This window comes from Scyliorhinus torazame, chromosome 12 (genome assembly GCF_047496885.1).
Source record: "Scyliorhinus torazame isolate Kashiwa2021f chromosome 12, sScyTor2.1, whole genome shotgun sequence".
In the NCBI taxonomy this organism is placed as follows: Eukaryota; Metazoa; Chordata; class Chondrichthyes; order Carcharhiniformes; family Scyliorhinidae; genus Scyliorhinus; species Scyliorhinus torazame.
In genome coordinates, this window is record NC_092718.1 from 196111423 (window position 1) to 196132188 (window position 20766).

Consider the following 20766-nt stretch of genomic DNA (forward strand, 5'->3'; position numbering starts at 1 on the left):
TCTTTGGACCGTGGGAGGAAACCGGAGCCCTCGGAGGAAAGTCACACAGACAGTGGGAGAACGTGCAAACTTCACGCAGACAGTCACCCGAGGCCAGAGTTGAACCCGGGTCCCAGGCTCTGTGAGGCAACAGTGCTAACCACTGTGCCACCAGTGAAAGAAAACAAAAGGAAGATCTGGGGTTATTTTGGCATCAATGGGCATCTGAATGAAAATTTAAAGGCTTCGCTGGTAGGACCCTTACCTCTAAATCAGAAGGTTCCCAGTTCAAGTCCCACTCCAGATCTTGAGCACAAGGTTCAAAGCTGACCCTCCAGTGCAGTGTGAGCGAGTGCAGCCCTGTCGGAAGTGTTTTCCTTTGGAGGAGATGTTAAACTAAGTCCCTGTGTGCTCTCTGAGGTGGACGTAAAAGACCCAATGGCACCATTTCAAATTTGCCAAACATGTACCCCTCAAGCGACATCACAACAACAGTTACTTGGCCATTACCACGTTGCTGTTTATGGGAGCTTGCTGTGTGCCAATTGGCTGCCGCTATTGCCATATCATAACAGTGACTAACACGCCATTGGCTGTAAAGCACTCCGATATGTCTAGCAGTTTTGAAAGTCACTATATAAATACCAAACCCCTTATTCATAATCTTACAGCACACAACGCTGCATTTTGGCCCATTATGTCTGTGTTAAAAGTTTTTTTGTTTTCTGTAGTTTTAACAGAATTGTCAGTAAAGGACAGTGCGTGAACTCTACTTGCCTAATGCCCAGAGCACCAAATTGTAAATTAGGAATTCACCGTCTCACTACCAGCATGACTCACGTCGCATTTCACCAGGTGGAGCGTTCCTGAAAGCTGCTCTTGAGAAAGCTGAGTTTTGGCTTGTGATTCTGTGACAAAACATGAGTGAAATATCTGGTTTCCAGTGTCAGTCATCCGACTTGTAGGACAATGGTTTGCGCTGCGGAGGTCAGCTCTGTGTTAAGCATTGCCTGCTGTGGTTCAGGGCCCCACTCTAACCCAACCGTCTCCACTACATTTTTCTGCAGGGGAAGGCAGTGGGCTGCGAAGGTGCACAATTCGCTAGTCTCTGTTTTTCTGCGCCCTCTTCTCAGCCAGCTAACTTGTTTGTTTCTGCCCACCTCTTCGAATGCTCTTCCAAACAATCAGCCTCCAGAGCAACTGTTTCCCAGTTGTCAGTGCCATTGTCCAGTGTCGTCATCTCTTGCTTGTAGGTGTCATTCAGGCAGAGATATGGACACTCAGGTGGTTGTGAGCCAGTGACCCATTCACGTACAGAAGGTCTCTAGGTATAGGATCTTCAACTATCAGTGAATGTGGCCAAGTCAGCACAGATGTTGTCGGCTCAGCAATATGTGTGTGGAAACTGTTCTGTCTTTTCTCCTGACGAGCATAAGGTGTCCAGGTCTCGCCACTGTCAAGGAGTGTAGCGGGGCTGCAGGCTTGGTGGACTTTCAGTTTAGTGTTCTCAGTCAGGTCGCTGTTGTGTCACACTCTTCTCAACTGAGCTCAGACATGGCAGCTGCAGCTTTTACAATGTGTGTGTTGATTTCAGCTTCGAGTGACAGATTGCTGGGGACTGTGAAGCCTAGATATGTGAAACCATCAATCAGGCATGGTCAGCATTTCCTGGCTAACTGTCAAGGGATATTCAAAAAGCCAGAATTACAGAAACACAGATCTCGGGGACTGGCAGAGTTTAGGGAGAGGAGGTCACAGACTAATTTCGAAATAACAATGAGAATTTTAAAAGTACAGTGAGGGAACATAACAAAGCAGCCTTTTGGGGAAATTTAAAGAGGAGTTCAAAATTGAATTAATGATTTGTTGGTCACGTCAAAAAGGAGCAATAGGGGCAGCACGGTGGCACAGTGGGTTAGTCCTGCTGCCTCACGGCGCCGAGGACCCAGGTTCGATCCCGGCTCTGGGTCACTGTCCGTGCGGAGTTTGCACATTCTCCCTGTGTTTGCGTGGGTTTCACCCCCACAACCCAAAAGATGTGCAGGGTAGGTGGATTGGCTAAGCTAAATTGCCCCTTAATTGGAAAAAATTAATTGGGTACTCTAAATTTATTTTTAAAAAGGAGGAATGGAAGCATTGGTTAACGTTTGAAGCTTAGAAATTGTGGAATTGTTTAAATGTTGAAGAGAAAGACATTGTGGGCAACATCAATAGTAACTTTGAGACATCAGGCAGGGATTTTCCACCTCCCTCCCCCCCCCATGGTGTGTTTCTTGGCGAGGGGAAGCGGCCCACCATTGGCCGGTGCCGTGATCTTCTGATCCCCCCGCCATCAATAGGATTTCCTATTGAATCCACCCGTGCCCATGGAGTTCACCGTTGGCGGGACTGGAATAACCGCATTTCAGTTGTCATAATTATAGCACATATATTGGGATCTGTAGTTTCCATTACCTATTGTACTATACATGACCTGGGAGTTCTGAGTTTTGACATTAAAATGTTACATTCCACAGAAGCATTTCACCTCCCATTAATGCACAGGAAAACAATAAGGGAATGCTACAAAGTCCAGGATGGCACACAACAAACATTATATGGCCATTCCATTCCATTTTCTTCAGGGATCTTCCAATCCCAGCTGAATGAGAAATGGGCAACACAGCATCTCCCATCAAAGTGCTGTCGGCAGAGCTGAGTTGGGGATAGGAGAGGAGAGCACTAGCTGCTAGATTCAGATAGGTCCAGTCCAATTTTCTAATGAATGAGTGAGGGTGAGTGAATGGGTGAGGTAGGTAGAAGAGTCAGGTGGGTGGTCAGGCTAGGTCGGAGGTAGTCTGGTCAGGTTGGGGGGGGGGGGGGGGGGGTAAGCATCTGCTCACAGTGATTGGTCAAATTGGGAGGATTGTTGGGTGGGGGGGGTTTAATTGGGAGATCAGGTGGGGGTTGCGGCCATTTGTAGAGTTAACTAGATGTTAGGCCAAGTTCTATGTCTCTAGCATTTTCCTGGGTAACTCTCAAGGTAAATTCCTTGTATTAAGCCCAAGTCTCCACCCTGAACTTAGGGTTGGAGACATTTGCATACAACAGGCAGTCAGCCCAGCAGACATTTCTTGGTCATACTCATGTCTGCATATCAGGAGTTACACAAGGTCTGAATGCACATCTCCCAAAGTATGTACCATTTTTTTTCAACTTGGAGACAAAGCAGGCTTTTTTTTTAATTTAAAGAGGAGGGGTTTTAAATAATTTGAAGTTCCACAGACCATATCCACCGTTTATTCATGTCTACTTTTTAAAATTAGCACTGAGTTCGAATGACCCTGTTGATTTTGGGTTTCATCCATGTGCAAATCACACCCTTACTGACGGAAATGGTATGGGGTGGAACTTCTGGATCCAGGGTCCTGGTGCCATTTTGGATAAAGTGCAGAGTCTCCATGACTCTGAAAATCCTCCAGGATTTTCCAGCTCCTCTGTGAAGGGCCATTGGCCTCCGATGGGATCTTCAGTTCCCTCCATGTCAATGGCGTTTTGCATGGCTCGCCAATCCCACCGCCAGGGAATCTGCAATAGGTGGTTGCCTTTGTTGGGATCGGAAAATCCCACCAATGGGAAGGGCTGGAAACTCCCACCCGCAGACAAATATTAGTGAAACTATGACGCTTGAAGGCAACTCAAACTTGACAAGTTGCTTTAATGTATCCCAGATTTCTCCTGCATGCATACCAAACTATTCACCGGAAGATAATCTAGTTATTTGAATAACTTGAAAATATCACTCAATAGTTTATATATCTTTTATAACATTGTACTACAGTTCTTTGAGATTATGCCATTTAATGCCATTCAGATATAGTAGTCAGTCTTTACACACTTGGTGCTTACAGACTCAGAATTAACTCCCAGTATAAACAGAAACTATATGCAGTGTCACTTGAACATGGCTGAATAACCTGTGGTTAAGTTACAGTTGGCCTCAAAAGTAATTTCGTATTTAACAACTTTTAGGTCTTGGCACAATTACATTGTCTATGAGTCAGGAGGGTGTGGGTTCACTCCAGCCCCTGGTCTGAGCAAATAATCTAGGTTGACATTTCAGCGTTTGACATTTCAGAAGAATCATCTCCTGGATAAGTTGTTTAATTATCCTCTCGGGTGGAAATAAAAATTCCAGTTGGACTGCTTGAAGAATTCGCCCAATGCCCTGACTAACATTTGTCCCTCGCCTAACATCACCAAACAGATCATTGGGACATTTATCTCATTGAGACATGATTTCAGGAATTCTATGACTCTACTCATAATTTGGTACATTCAAATGCAGGCACTCCTGTCTTGCCCAACCTTCCAACTCAGGCTGGGTGTGATCGTGCAGTGCCTAACGTCGAGGCTTGTAAGAGTCAAAGGCAAATAAGCCACATCTCCATTTTAAGAGCATTAGTTAAGTAAGTCAATACGTTTAAAGGTCCAGGCCAGAGAGAAGCTAAGTAGGTAGGGTGGGGATGGGCCAATCATGGGTGTGATGATCAGTATTAGGGAGGGGGCGGGGTCAGTCAGGGACAGAGTCAGACTGAGGGGACAGGGTTCGTCATTGGAGGGGACAGTCGAAGGGGAGGGGTTTGGAGCGGAGGGCATTTGTTGCAATGGGAGAATATTCGTCGCTGGGGAGGAGGGTCAGTCGGAGTGGAAAGAGCATAATTGACAGGAGGCCCCTGGCATTTGGGAGTGGGGGGCTCCGATGATTTGGAGGTCCCGTGCAGACCGGAGGAGATGCGGGGGGTTGTCGGTCAGGATGTCCAGTGCTAGTCAGGGGGGGGGGGGGGGGGGTGGGGGGGTGATAAGCTAGCGGTCGAGAACTCCTGTGCAGGTCTGGGGGAGGCCATTGGTCGCAAGTTCCCGTGGGGGTGGGGGATTTGTCGGTTGTGAGGTCCTGTATGGGTGGGGTTGTTTAATGGGAGATCCTTGAGGGGCCGAGGGCATGAAGTCCCGTGGGCATAATCCCATTGTGGATTCGAGTGTGGGGTCAGAGGGAGTCCCATGAGGGTTACTCCTTTTTCGGTTTGGGGGTGTAGAGGAGGGTAGGATGTAATCGGGGTGGTAGGTGTCCTGGTAGAGGTCAGTACAATCGTTACCCAAAAGCTAGAAGTGGTTTTATTTCTTCTAACTGTTACTTAGTAATTATTGCTATAACACAGTCGGAATCATCCAAAGTTTGCGATTTAAATCAGATTTTCAGAAGGTTCCCATTGCAGGGAAATTGCCCATCGGAGGTTTGAACTTCCCAGGAAATTACCATGCATCCTTACCGTGGGCAGCACGGTAGCACAGTTGTTAGCACAATTGCTTCACAGCTCCAGGGACCAAGGTTTAATTCCCGGCTTGGGTCACTGTCTGTGCGGAGTTTGCACGTTCTCCCCGTGTCTGCGTGGGTTTCCTCCGGGTGCTCTGGTTTCCTCCCACAGTCCAAAGATGTGCAGGTTAGGTAGATTGGCCATGATAAATTGCCCTTAGTGTCCAAAATTGCCCTGAGTGTTGGGTGGGGTTACTGGGTTATGGGGATGGGGTGGAGGTATGAGCTTGGGTGGGGTGCTCTTTCCAAGAGTCAGTGCAGACTCGATGAGTTGAATGGCTCCTTCTGCACTGTAAATTCTATGATTCTATACCTTTGGTGTACCCGCAGGTAGAATACTCTGGAGCTCAGAGGTATGGGCCAATTTGATTCTTTGTCCTACACTCCGAGCTTAAAGTATTGACTGTTTACCACACCAAAAGATCCTTTCTCAGATGCTTGCTTGCCAGGGTGTAAAGCCCATGTCTCCCCGATCTTTCCTCATAACTCAGGCACGTTGCTAGGAATAAGCTTCATGACTCTTCCTCGAAATTCTGCCAGCACTTGAATATCTCCTTGTTTTTCTCAGTGACCAGAACTGTACACAGTACCAGAACTGTACACAGTACTCAAGTTTTCAGTCTGACTAGAGTCCTGTATAGTTTGACCATGACCTCCCATGACTTGTATTCTGATGTTTTGGCTATGTAGTTCAACATTCTACAGTCTTGGTGTGAAATTTTCTACAGTACTGCACAAGCAAGGCACACACTCGTAATCCGAGAGTTTATAGAATGGTAAATATTTGGAACAAGCATCCAAAATCATTTGTATTTCTTCCAACTCTAAAAGTTAATTATAAACACCCCATTAAATGGGAACTGGCTTACATTGCTCTACATGTGAAGAGGTTGGTTTGTTATGAATCGTGCTAATGTCAAGTAATGTTGCTGTCCTATCATTTTTCCCCTGACTTCCATCTCCTCTCCTGTGCCCAGTAGATCTACCATTAGTAGTTTGAACGATTGAAATGGTGACCCTCATCAAAAGAAAGAAACTTTGAAAGAAAATTTCACACCTTATCGCCCGAGAAGATCCTAAATTATTTCACAACCAATTAATGTCTTTTGAGGCATAGTTACTACACCAGAACGTGGAAACACAACAACCAATTTGGTTGGTTCCCGAATGGGAACAGAGTCTCCGAACGGGTGCATTTAGCCTGGGGTTTCCCGGCACTTGGAGTGCCAAGTATCCCCACGCTATTGAATGGGACTCTGTTCCCGTTGGGGTAGATTCGGGGCTTCAGCGGGGAACCCCCTAACGAGGCCGCACATAGTCCTGTTTTCTGCACTGAGGAGCTCCGCTCGTCGGAATGGCATCCCAATCACTCAACCCCACCCAACGTGAGCACCGAGCCCCCCCCCCAAAGCCATAACTCAGCTATAAGGGGTTCCTCCGATCCCCGTTGTGGGAAAAATGCCAGCTTAGTACCTTGGCAGTGCCCCTGCCTGCAATGTCACCTGGGCAGTGCCAGGCTGGCACCCATGTGGCACTGCCAAGGCACCAGGGTGGCACCAACAGTACCAGGGTGCCACCCTGCCCTGAGGGCAAGCACCTGGGGGCCTCCAGTCCCCAGGAGACCCCCACAAGTGCCATTGCATCTGGTCTCTGTTGGTGGAGTCCAGCACTGAACGGCGCTTGCCTGAGGTCTATAGGGCGAAGGGGCTAGATCGCGGGAGTGCATGTTAGAGTTAGACTCGCTGTCTCTCTAATATGCAGATTTCCTAAAAGGTGATCTGCCCACATTGGGTGTGATTTCATTGCGACATCTTGTGAGGTGTGGAGAACCGAGTAGATCCCGGAAGAGAGATCTCTTGGCATCAATGGCTGCGTCGCGCTGCGCTGTCTTTCCGGCATAATGTGGCCAGTAGATCGTGCCCCATGTGTTAGTCTTTAAGTGAGGAAAGATTAATGGGTTGAGTTAACTAAGCTCTGATTATGGAGATGCAATTTAGTTCCCACTTTAGAGTTATACATTGTGTATTTTTACAGTCCCATTATAAATTGTTGGCCACATTTATGATGGAAACTGTTTATATGAACTTGTCATTCTGTACTTACACCCTCTGCCATTAGTGACACTAATGTTTCCAATGACGAGTTTATTCATGGGATGACAATTGTATATAGCCAGTTTCCATTATAAATAGTAATCTTATAATATGAAAAGTAGACAGGAAGTGCATGCTGCTATAAGAAGATCAACAAATCACAATTCCGTCTCTTTAGGCGTTGCATTTCGGGAGTCAGGACTAAGTGTAACCTTCAAGTAAAAGGGAAAGTGAAGGAGGGCATATTTGGACCAGGGTGTTCAGACATAATGGATGAAATTTTCTCCTTTTTTCTCCGAAATGAGTGTTAATTCAGGCAGGAAAAGAGATGTGTAGCCCGCCGGCAGTGCTGCTGGCGTTTCCTGCTGAATTTTTGAACACTCTCTTGGAAAAGCAAAATCCAGGAGATTCAAAGCCTGCCCTGCCAGAAACTTCGGCTCCTGAGAGATCTTTAGAAACTGAGCCCCGATGTTAAAAAATAAAATCAAACGAAGGAATAACCCCATGGACACGGAACCCCACCACCTTCGATATTTCTGAGGGACGACCCTTGTTCTCCTCTCCCTCTTGTCAGATTTTGTCTGGGTGTGTGATGCTATTTTATGCCCAATTCTTTGAACTAGGTATTAATATAACATGTTTCTCGGAGAGTTCTGGATTCTTTTCAACAACAGCAATGTTTGAGTCCTCAATTCTTAATAAGTGAATGTAAGGTTCCTTTGTGGTATAAAACTTGCCAAGTACTATATTGGATCTTTATAAAGTTCTCAAACTTGTGGGAAGAATAGTACCTGGCAAGTGGGCAGAGGCAGGAAAACCCATTTGATTTCATGACATAAAACCTAGGCTACAGTGTACTTTAGTGAAAGCAACAAAAAACCCATGTTACATTCTATACTTCCATGCTGGAGTGTTGCAGTTGTTGTTGGGAAGGAGAGAGCTGTACACGGGATGGAATGTTTAACGAGCTCGGTCAACAGCTTAAAAAAAAATTAAAATTCTTCAACCATTTAGTCATCTTGTGTTAATGACTAAATGACCAAATCCCATTTGGACAGTTGTTGGTTTCAACTGTGTAAAATGCTGATATCAAATACACCATCAAATAGTGTTAATCCAACTATATCCCATACCAGCCTCCCCGAACAGGTGCCGGAATGTGGCGACTAGGGGCTTTTCACAGTAACTTCTTTTTTAAAAAAAATATATTTTATTAAAGTTTTCAAACAAACTTTTTCCGCTTTACAAATCAACATAAAAGTAATACAATAACTGAGAAATAACATTATTTAAATAATATAGTGAACTAACAAAGTAAAAAATAGTGCCCCCCCCCCCCGGGCTGCTGCTGCTGTCGATCTATTTTCCCTTAACGTTCCGCGAGATAGTCAAGGAACGGCTGCCACCGCCTGGAGAACCCCTGAGCCGATCCTCTCAGCGCAAATTTCATTCGTTCCAGCTTTATGAACCCTGCCATATCGTTTATCCAGGCCTCCACGCCGGGGGGGTTTCGCTTCCTTCCACATAAGTAGGATCCTTCGCCGGGCTATCAGGGACGCAAAGGCCAGAATATTGGCCTCTTTCGCCTCCTGCACTCCCGGCTCTTCCTCTACCCCAAATATAGCTAACCCCCAGCCTGGCTTGACCCGGATCTTCACCATCTTTGAAATCACCTTTGCCACCCCCCTCCAGTACTCATCCAGTGCCGGACACGACCAGAACATGTGTGTGTGGTTCGCCGGGCTTCCCAAGCACCTCCCGCACCTGTTCTCCATTCCGAAGAACCTGCTCATTCTTGCTCCCGTCATATGTGCTCTGTGTAGAACCTTAAATTGTATCTGGCTAAGCCTGGCACATGAGGACGAGGAATTTACCCTACTTAGGGCATCAGCCCACAGCCCCTCCGCAATCTCCTCCCCCAGCTCTTCTTCCCATTTTCCTTTCAGCTCCTCTACCAGCGCCTCCCCTTCGTCTCTCATCTCGTAATATATTTCGGACACTTTGCCCTCCCCGACCCAGACCCCCGAAATCACTCTATCCTGGATCCCCTGTGTCGGGAGCAGCGGAAATTCCCTCACCTGTTGCCTCGTAAACGCCCTCACTTGCATGTATCTAAAGATATTCCCTGGGGCAACTCATACTTTTCCTCCAGCGCTCCCAGGCTCGCAAACGACCCGTCTATAAACAGGTCCCTCAGTTTCCTAATTCCTGCTCGTTGCCAGCTCTGGAACCCCCCCGTCCATCCTTCCTTCCTGGGACAAACCTGTGGTTAATCCTGATCGGGGACCACACCGAGGCACCCGTCACCCCCTTGTGTCGCCTCAACTGCCCCCAGATCCTTTAGGTTGCCACCACCACTGGGTTTGTGGTATACCTTTTCGGGGAGAGCGGCAGCGGCGCCGTCACCAGCGCCTTTAGGCTCGTTCCTTTGCAGGACGCCATCTCCAGCCTCTTCGACGCCACCCCCTCTCCCTCCCTCATCCACTTACAAACCATCGCCACATTGGCGGCCCAGTAGTAGTCGTTCAGGCTCGGCAACGCCAGTCCCCCTCGGTCCCTGCTACGCTGCAGGAACCCCCTCTTTACCCTCGGGGTCTTCCCTGCCCACACAAAGCTCATAATGCTCCTGTTTATTTTTTTGAAAAAGGTCTTTGTGATCAGAATGGGGAGACACTGAAACACGAAAAGGAACCTCGGGAGAACCAACATTTTTACTGCCTGCACTCTGCCCGCCAATGAGAGCGGCAGCATATCCCACCTCTTGAAATCCTCCTCCATTTGCTCCACCAGCCGCGTCAGATTAAGTCTGTGTAGAGTTAACCTCAAAATCTCCCCCACTAATCTCTCCCTTTCTTTGCCCTCTTGCTTCTCCTTGTGGGCTCTAATGGAGATCAGCTCTCCCCTAACCACCGCCTTCAGCGCTTCCCATACTACCCCTACCTGAACCTCGCCATCGTCATTGACCTCCAGGTATCTCTCAATACACCCCCGCACCCTTCCACAGACCCCCTCATCCGCCAATAGTCCCACATCCAGTCGCCAGAGTGGGCGCTGCTCCCTCTCCTCTCCTAGTTCCAGATCCACCCAGTGCGGGGCATGGTCTGAAACGGCTATGGCCGAGTACTCCGTTCCTACCACCTTCGAGATCAGTGCCCTACTCAGAACAAAAAAGTCTATTCGGGAATATATCTTGTGGACATGGGAGAAAAAGGAGAACTCTTTGGCCGACGGCCTAGCAAATCTCCACGGATCCACTCCCCCCATTTGTTCCATAAACCCCCTGACCACCTTGGCCATTGCCGGCCTTCTTCCGGTCCTGGATCTTGACCGGTCTATATTAAAGTGTGTCCCCCCCCCCCCCCCCCCATTACCAGGCTTCCTACCTCCAGGTCCGGGATACGTCCCAGCATCCGCTTCATAAATCCCGCATCATCCCAGTTCGGGGCATATACATTCACCAGCACGACCGCCTCTCCCTGCAAACTACCACTCACCATCACATATCTGCCCTCGTTATCCACCACTATATTCTTAGCCTCGAACAGCACCCGTTTCCCCACCAGTATCGCCACCCCCCTATTTTTCACGTCCAACCCTGAGTGGAACACCTGTCCCACCCATCCTTTTCTTAACCTAACCTGATCCGTCACCTTCAGATGCGTCTCTTGAAGCATGACTACGTCCGCCTTCAGTCTTTTTAAGTGCGCGAACACCTGGGCCCTCTTAATCGGCCCATTTAGGCCTCTCACATTCCACGTGATCAGCCGGATTGGGCCCCCCCCCGCCGACTAGCCATCCCCTATTCTGGGCCAACCCCCCGTCCGGGACCCGCGCACCCACCTATCCCCCCGTCCCGACCACCTCTTCTCTTGCCAGCTCCCCCTTGCACTCAGTAGCAACAACCCAGTTAGTCGTGTGTGTCCCCCCGCTAGATCACCCTCTAGCATGGTTACTCCCCTCATAATGCTTCCGAAAGTCAGCCAACTCTAACTGACCCCGGCTTCCCCGTTCTCTCTTTGACCCCCCTGCGTGTGGGGCTCTCTTCCTTCCTGCGCCTATCTTCCCGCCATCATCTCCCTCGCGGGAAAAACCCCGCGCTTTCCTATTGGCCCCGCCCCCTATGCGCAGCTCCCTCATTCCCCATCCCCCCTCTCAGTCCCTTTTTCCACCGGCGCCCACATTTCTCCGTGTCCCCCAATCGAGAGGAGAGAGATTCTCCATCTATCGGTACAATAATATAAACCTCCCATTCCCCAATTTACATTTCTGTACCACAACCTCGTTGTTTCCCCCCCCCCCCCCAACATCAGACTCTCAGTTCTAGTCCAGTTTCTCTTCTTGGATGAAGGTCCATGCCTCCTCTGCCGTTTCGAAGTAGTAGTGCTTGCCCTGATGCATGACCCACAATCGCGCCGGCTGCAGCATCCCAAATTTTATTTTCTTCCTGTGAAGCACCGCCTTGGCCCGATTGAAGCTCGCCCTCCTTCTCGCCACCTCCACACTCCAGTCCTGATACACTCGTATCACCGCATTCTCCCACTTGCTACTCCGTACCTTCTTGGCCCAGCTCTGAACAGCCTCTCTGTCCGTGAAGCGGTGAAATCTCACCACTATCGCCCTTGGTATTTCTCCCGCCTTTGGTCTTCTCACAAGGACCCGGTGCGCTCCTTCCACCTCCAGGGGGCCCGTTGGGGCCTCAGCTCCCATTAACGTATGGAACATCGTGCTCACATAAGCCCCAACATCAGCTCCCTCTGTTCCTTCGGGGAGACCTAGAATCCGTAGGTTCTTCCTCCTCGAGCTGTTCTCCAGGGCTTCCAGCCTTTCGATACACCTCTTATGTAGCGCCTCATGCGTCTCCGTTTTTACCACCAGGCCCTGTATCTCGTCCTCATTTTCGGCTGCCTTTGCCTTCACTCCACGGAGCTCTATCGCCTGGACCTTTTGTGTTTCCTTCAGCCCATCGATTGCCAATAACATTGGTGCCAGCACCTCCTTCTTTAGTTCCTCCACACACCGTCGAAGGAATTCCTGCTGGTCCGGGCCCCATGTCATCTGGGCTCCATCCGCCGCCATCTAGCTTCTTCCTTCTCGTCTCTGCCGCTGCTCCAAAGGATCCATCGCAATCTGGCCACTGCCACTGGTCCTTTCCATACACACCCGGGGGACATCTTCCTTCGTCACCCCACACTGGGTTTGGTCTGAAAAAATTTCCATTGGGGCTCCACAAAAGAGCCCAAAAGTCCGTTAGAACGGGAGCTGCCGAAACGTGCGGCTTAGCAGTGCATCGCCGCAACCGGAAGTCTTTTCACAGTAACTTCATTTGAAGCCTACTTGTGACAAGAAGCAATTTTCCCTTTCATATTAAGATGTGCCTCATTAGATTAATCTTAACGCAAACTGTCCAAGCTATTAGCTATTCCAACACACAAATAATCAAATCCCCAGACTATCCACTGATTAGGATTTTGCTGCCCTGTAATGTAACAAATATGTCCCTAATGCATATCAGCCTCTGTCAAATTAATTAATAATTAGTAGCATGCCGGAAGTAAGATAACTGATGACAGCTATTAATTTGACTCCTAGGCTGATGCCTTATTCATTAAGGGTCATAATTTGTTGAATGAAGATCCTGACCAGTAGGAAGTCCGATGTTTAGTCTGGGGCTCTGAATATTTGTGTGTTGCAGTAGCTTGGATAATTAGCCTCAAAGCTGAAAAATGCTATTCCATGAAGTTATCTGATTACGATATGGAAGACATCCAAATGCTGTAGCAATTTTGTAAAACTCCACTTTTCATGAGGATATTTACCAGGTTCCTGGTTCACAGTCCAAGCAAAAGACAAAATAAAAATGCTGCTTCTAAGTAATTTTGGAATTCAATGAACAGCAGGACATAAAGTGATAACCAATAAGTATGTTGTTCCAAACTGTTACACAAGTTTGAGAAATGTTATAATATTTATTTAAAGTTTTGGCATTTGAGTACATGATGCCATGCTGGAAGTTTGATGCTGGAGTGAATTGAGAGAGGATTTATCCTGGTGAAGCAGCTGAGGTTATTCATCCGCTTCCCGCACTATGTGGCACCTCTGGTGCTGTTGGCAGCCATACTAATCTCCTGGACAATGGTCTCCCAGGCCGGAGAAGAATGTTGCTGTGCTTCCTCGAGCCATCCCTGGGATAGAGGACATGCCTCTGTGCCCAAAGGCCTCGGTCCAAGGCCTCGAGAACATGGTTGTTGAAACCTCTTGAGGCTGCTAGCCGTTTGCCTCTGGGTTGTTGACATCCTGCACGATTGTGAAGACAAGTGGGCTGGAGAGAGTGATACGCGTGTGTTGCATTGGCGTTTAAATATGCCGCTGGGACCTCCGAACCCGCCTGCTAATGGTGGGTGGACGTATCCGCTCTCGACCCGCCAGGTGATTGGGAGAGATGCTTGCTCGTGCATAATTAATGAGGCTCCAAGCACTGAATTGGGCACAGTTTCACGCCATTCCAGCCAGCAGGAACGGCTGCCCTGGAACCGCCCGTCACCTCACTTAGGGAATAAAACGGAGAGTTTCGCTCTAGGTTTCTGCTGTGACCCAGATGATGGCATTCTTACCTCTGAGTGAGAAGGCTATCGGTTCAAGACCTATCAGAGAGTTTGAGCACAAAATGCTGACATTTCAGTGCAGTCGCGGTGCCAACTTTCAGGTAAAAACAAAAGATCCCACGGCTGCATTTGAAGGGGGGGAGTCTATTCCCGGACTCTCGACCAATATTCCTCCATCAATCAAGAACACACTAATACAGATGATGTGGTCATTGTCACACTGCTGTTGGTGGGATTTTGCGGTGTGTCATGTTTCCTACATTACGACAGTGACTACACTTCACGAGACTGGCTATAAAGTGTTTTAGGTCATTCTGATGTTATGAAGGGCGCTATATGAACAAAAGTTTTCTTTTCTTCTTTCATTAATCCCCTATTTCAGCTGAAACCTCTAACTTCCCTCTCCAAATTCCTCTCAATAGACAGCAATCCAGAGCTCAGCATACTTATAACTGTGTCATCTGAGTTTGTTCTGAACTACTTTTCACCCAAACTATCACATGAGCATCAAATGAGGGAAAAGTAAATCAGTGACCTAATCGAGGAATCAGGTTTTACATTCTGGAACAGAGAAGTTTCTTTTAATAAAACAATTGTTAATTATCAGTAAAGGGTGCATTAAGCAAATGCTTAGCACGTGCTGCAATAAAGGATGGCATTTTCTGGTCCTTTCTGCTGGCGGAATCTTCCAAGGTTAACATTAATTGGGTAGTCATAGTGTGAAAGGCTCAGGGGGAGCGGAATTTGTAAAATGCGTCCAGGAGAACTTTATAAGCCTTTATATTTAAATACAAGGTCCGACAAGAGAGGTCCTGGACTTACTTTTAGGTAACAAAGTTGGACAAGTGGTTGAATTATCTGTGGGGGAGCATTTTGCAAACAGTGATCATAACTCTATTGGATTCAAGATTGCCTTCAACTACAGGAGGATATAGACGGCGTGGTCACATGGGCTGATCAGTGGCAAATGCAATTCAATCCGGATAAGTATACGGTTATGCTCTTGGGCAGGATAAACAAGGCAAGGGGATACATGATGATTGGCAAGAACCTGTGAAGCACCGAGGATCGGAGGGACTTTGCTTTGCATGTACACAGGTCCCTTAAGGTCGGAGGACAAGTGGATAAAGCGATTAAGAAGGCATATGGTGTACTTGCCTTTATTAGCCGAGGCATAGAGTTTAAGAGCAGGGAGGTTATGCTGGAACTATATAAAATATTGGTTAGGCCACAGCTAGAGTATTATGTGTAGTTCTGGAATCCACATTATATGAGGGATGTGATAGCACTGGAAAGGGTGCAGAGGAGATTTACCAGGGTGTTGCCTGGGCTGGAGAGTTTTAGTTATGAAGAAAGATTGGATAGACTGGGGTTGGTTTCCTTGGAGCAGAGGAGACTGAGTGGGGACAAGATTAAGATGTATAAAATTATGAGGGGCACAGATTGAGTACACAAGAAGAACTTATTCCCATTGGCGGAGGGATCAATGACCAGGGGCATAGATTGAAGGTAAGGGGCAGGAGGTTTAGAGGGGATATGAGGAAAAACATTTTCACCCAGAAGGTGGAGAGGGTCTGAAACATGCTGCCTGAAAGTTTGGTGGAGGCAGAGACGCCCATAACATTTAAAAGTATTTAGATGTGCACTTGTAATGCCAAGGCATTCAGGGCTATGGGCCAATTGCTGGAAAATGGGATTAGAATAGTTAGGTGGTTATTATTGACTGGCGCTGTAGACCTTTATGACTCTATGAGATGGTGACCACTACAGCAGGTTCACCGGTGGTGTAGCGGGTGCGGAAGATTCACCAGCGGCCAATGTGAACCTTCTCCATCGACACAAAACATCCTGCCCAAAGAGTTGAAAATGTATATTCTTGGAAAATGCTCCCTTTGCATTAAGAGTGTTGCAAGTAGAAAAATAGATTAATTCAATGCAATAAATGGAATGCGCTGCAAAAAGAAACCCTAGAGCCTGTTCTGGATGAATGTTGTGTTACAATAGTAATTATGTGTGAATAAACTTTAACGGTCGGAGTACTGGAAGAATTTATTGAACAATATTTTTTGTTCACGTTGCACCGTAAAAGCTGACACCTATTGTGGAATGAGTGTGTGCCATTTACATAGCTGAAGTATTAACCTGAGGGAACAGTTGCAGGAATGCTAGCTTCAGAATCATGACTTGCTCTGCTGTCAATTATTGGCAAACCTACCAAAGGCCAACTCCAGACAAGAGCTACTCTCTTTTCTTTTTAAAACCTCATCAAGTGAGATTTTCTCTATAGTGTAAAAATATTAACCATGTCCTAGGACTAAAGTAACAAACCATTCGGTGAAATTCTCCCCCTCGCGCCGCTGGTAGTGGAGTTACCGACGAGGCGGATAATCCGGCATTGTGAAGGAAAATGGGATCAGAGCCAGGCGCAAATGGGTCTTAATGACGACTTGAGCCTCAATGACTACTTAGCTTGCCAGGCACCTTATTCTCCAGGCCCCCACCACCATAAAAAGCAAGACCTGCCCACTCCACCCCCACCAGACCCTCCAGGGACCCTGTCCAGAGACCCCGTAAATAAAGAGACCCCCCCCCCCTCCCGAGACTGCCTAAATAAGGACACACCCCCCAGAGACCCCCTAAATAAAGAGAAGAGAGATCCTAAATAAAGAGACCGTCCCACAGACCTCATTAATAACGAGACCTCCCCAGAACAGAGACCCCTCCTGGAAGACCCCCCCCCCCAGAAGAGCGACCCCCGTCAGGAAGCCCCTCCAGAAAAGAGACCCCGTCAGGAAGTCCCTCAGAAAAGAGAAAGCTGTCAACGCACCTTGAGGCGGGTTCAGTGTCTTCTGTTTCATAGATCAGCCCATATACTTCAGCAGGCAATAGAAAAAAAATTCCCAGAAAGAAAATGTAAAACCCCAAGTTACTTCAAAGCCCAATAATAGTGTCAGTATCTGATAAAACTATGATAATGTGGGAGGGTTAATTTTAATAACACTTCTAAGGAAATTCAGGACTGAAAGCCATAGAATCCCTACAGTGGAGACCCAACCCCTCTGAAAGAGCACCTTAACCAGGATGACTCCTGTTCAAACCCCACCTAACCTGCACATCTTTGGATACAAAGGGGCAATATTTTTGCATGGCCAGTCCACCTACCCTTTGGAGTTTGGGAGGAAGTCCATGCAGCCATGGGGAGAACATACAAACTCCACACAGTCACTGCAAGGCCGGAATTGATCCTGGGTCCCTGGCGCTGTGAAGCACCAGTGCTAACCACCTTGCCACCTCAATTATAACATCTCTACCTTTTGTGATAAGGCATCGTCTCTAGAAAACATTGAAATAAAAGGCAGAATTCCCCAGCCCTGCCCGCTGGTGGGTTCCTCGACGATGGCCATCGACTTCAGTGGGACTGGATGATGCCAATGACGAGCCGTGGGGGAACCCGTTTGGGGGGGGGGGGGGTGGAGCTGTAGAATTTCACCCAACAGCAACAGCTCATTTTTGGCACAACAGATTTGGTTAGTTCAGTGTGCGAAGAGACTAAACTGAACTTACCTCAGGGAAACAGCTGTGGGGTGTTTTCCTTACTTTGGCCATGTAGAGGAGATTTGAACTGTAACTTGCATCTGAGTAATGACATGAGAACCACATTACCTTAAGTTTAAAATTGACAAGTGTCAGGTGAAAAAATCTAAAACGAGGCAACAAAACTGGCCGGCTTCCAGCAGAAGACAACAGTAACTATATTCCACAGTATGTGAATGTGGTATGAAAGATTACAATTCCCCAAGCATTTTAAAGATGGACCTTGTATTTTTTTTTTTTTAATTGGAATGTTGAATTTTCACATCAAATTTATTAATTGCTGAAATAAAGGGAATTGATTATGATTCTACTTGATAATCTTACCGGAAAAGACAGATTAGTTTTGTCATGGGAATGTCACTTTAAGAAATGTTTGTCTTCTCAAGTGGCTGCAGTGATGTCAGTGTGTGGGTGGAGCTGGGCTCTAGCTCTGCTTTTTACTTTCGTTTTGAGCTGGAAGCTGTTTTGTAGCTGAGTTTTAGTTTCGTTTTCAGTTGAGGAGTTGCATTCAAACCAAGGAGGTGTATTTTGGGTCTCTCTCTCTGCAGGCTAAAGAATGTCTCCAGATCACTTGATGATTTCAAAGTAATACCTGTTTCTGTAAGGAATACAAACCTACTGTCTTTGTTAAAAACGGTTTTTGACTTATGGATGTTGTTTGGAAAGTTACTAAGGGTTACCTATAGAGTATTGTATCTTTGGGGGGAGTATCAGGGTTGGTAGTTGATAAGATGTTTACTGTGTATTTATAAAATGTTAACTGGATTCATAGAATAAACATTGTTTTTGTTTAAAAAATACTTTAGATCTCTGTTGCATCACACCTGTAAAGTGGGCCCTTGTGCTCCCCATAACCAAAATGTATTCAAAGTTGTGGGTCAGGTGAACTCCATGATACACTTTGGCGTTCTCTAAACCCTGGCCCATAATAGTTTTAGAGTGGTGAAAAAATAAATGGAGTTCTTGGCGCAGTGTGTGTGCCTGGGTAGTGAGTGACTTGAGAGTAACAAAACGGACATGTACTTCAAGTTCTTTAAACAAAAATCTCTATCAGTTGATATCTCTGGTGAAAAAATATAAATCAAGGAATATCACTGGCATTCCAGCAGCAGGAGGTAAGAGTAATTAGATTCCTTAGTATGAGGAGGAGATGTACAAGGTCAAGATGTTCTGTATTTTGAATGCGCTTATCAGGTAAAGGAATAACAGATTTTTACAAGAATTCCTTTGTTTCTCCATGGCTGTTTTCAGAGCAGCAATATTCCCCTGCCGGAAGATTCATTCATTCATTTCTTTTTTTTTTTAAAAAGGTTACCTAGTTTTATCAGACGACTGGTTCACCGAATACGTCTTCGAGGTGGTTGTGGACAAGAAGTATGTGTCAGCGGAGATTCTGAAAATAATGGAGCAGGAACCCAGAGTCCTTCCAGCTTGGGATCCAATGGGAGCCCTGGCATAAACAGTCAAGACTGTCTTCATTTTACAAGGATGTTTTTACATTCCACGTGCTAATCTTTTAAAGTTGCAAATAAAAATATATTCATTCTTACTCTTAGCCGAAACTGTTTTCTCACTGTCGAACTACCACTGTACGGTACAGAATTGTAGACTTTTGACGGAAGTATTCATGTTTTGCCGCCCTGAAGTGTAGAATCGTTCAAATAATTGTGCCACTTTCCAATCTCAGTAAGTATGCATAAAGTGTTTTGTTTTTTTTGCTCATTCAGGGAGGTTTGCTAAGTTCCTCAAGGCACGGAACATTTGTTACAGAATAAAATACCCAGCGGCTGCATCAAGTCATCCCTGATGAAGTAAAACGTGAGACAGACGCACTGATTTGATTTATTGTCGCGTGTACCGAGGCACAGTGAAAAGTATAGTTCTGCGTATAGTCCAGACACATCATTCCATACTGAAAAAGCATAGGACATACATAAATGCACAATGTATAAGAGATATAGGAAGAGGGTCTGAGGGGGAGAGCTCGAAGAGAGTTGCTTTGCTCCGCGAAGCACCATCTGACTTTGAGCAACAGTAAGGATCTCGGTTATAGTTTATTTTTATCCATTTACAGGATGTGGGCATCATTGGCTCGGTCAGCATTTATTGCCCATCCCTAATTGCCCTCTCTACTCTAAACCTTGCGTGAAATCTACTGAACGCTAGGTTAATGACATTCCGAAGAGATGATACACATTCCTTACCGTCGATCGGGGAAGGCACTTTTAATATCCTATTTTCTTCAACTGCATCCTGGCACAGGTTCCCAGAGGAGAATGTATGCTCGTTTCTGTCCTCAGTTAATCCAAAATGTTCCCATTAATCAAAAAGGCAAATATTACCCATTTTCTCCCTATTTTCATTATTCCCATCACCGCCCTTGTCATTATTCTCTTGTTACATTTCCCAAGGACTATAAAGCAATTCTCAGCCCTCGTCTAACATCACAATGAAGCCAGTTACTAAAGTCCATACAAATGGCCTTTGTGGTGCATCTTTAACCTTCTTGTCTGCCTCTTACCTATTTCCAGGAACCTGAAGCCCAGTCTGTGGAAATTGCCTTGTCCTTGCAGTTCAAAGTATTTATTGGCCCAAACCACAGAGCATCATCATTCTATATTTACTTTCAACTAGATTCAAATGAAAGTCAGTTCTGAGAAACCTGGGAAAACAGGATAGTAAATGTGACAACCAGATTGCTACACTACCAGACCTACACTAGACATACTTGTGCAAATGTTGGTGCAGGCTCGGTGCCCCATTATCTACTCAAATGTATCGAGAACAAACTGAGAAACATTAAGTTGCTATTGAGGTATTGAAATAAAGACGAATGCAAAACATTGTTACCTCATTCTGTTTTTATTGTGGTATTTTATTACCATTAAAGTGGCATGCCATTTCCTAACATGTTAACTATTCACAAAAGATTCTTCTCTTTGCCTTCTGCACGGTAAAATGGCACTTGAAAGTTACCAATGGCGGGAATCACCAGGGATCACCAGTGCAGAAGGAGGCCAATCAGCTCATCTAGTCTGCACTGACCCCCTGAAAGGGCACCCTACCCAGGGTCAGGCCCCCACCCTATCCCCTTAAACCTAGTAACCCCACCTCACCTTTTGTACACTAAGGGGCCATTGATCAC

At 46.5% G+C, this 20766-nt stretch overlaps 1 protein-coding gene across 1 annotated transcript in view; it reads left to right on the top strand.

The window, feature by feature from the left end:
• The window catches only part of blmh (bleomycin hydrolase), a 105804-nt gene extending 85340 nt beyond the window's left edge, over positions 1 to 20464 (top strand). Inside the window, exon 12 of the mRNA XM_072469601.1 lies at positions 18932 to 20464. Within this exon, the coding sequence (XP_072325702.1) occupies positions 18932 to 19080 (149 nt within the window). The 3' untranslated portion in view covers positions 19081 to 20464. The remainder of the gene's footprint in view (positions 1 to 18931) is intronic.
• Positions 20465 to 20766: the final 302 nt, after the last annotated feature.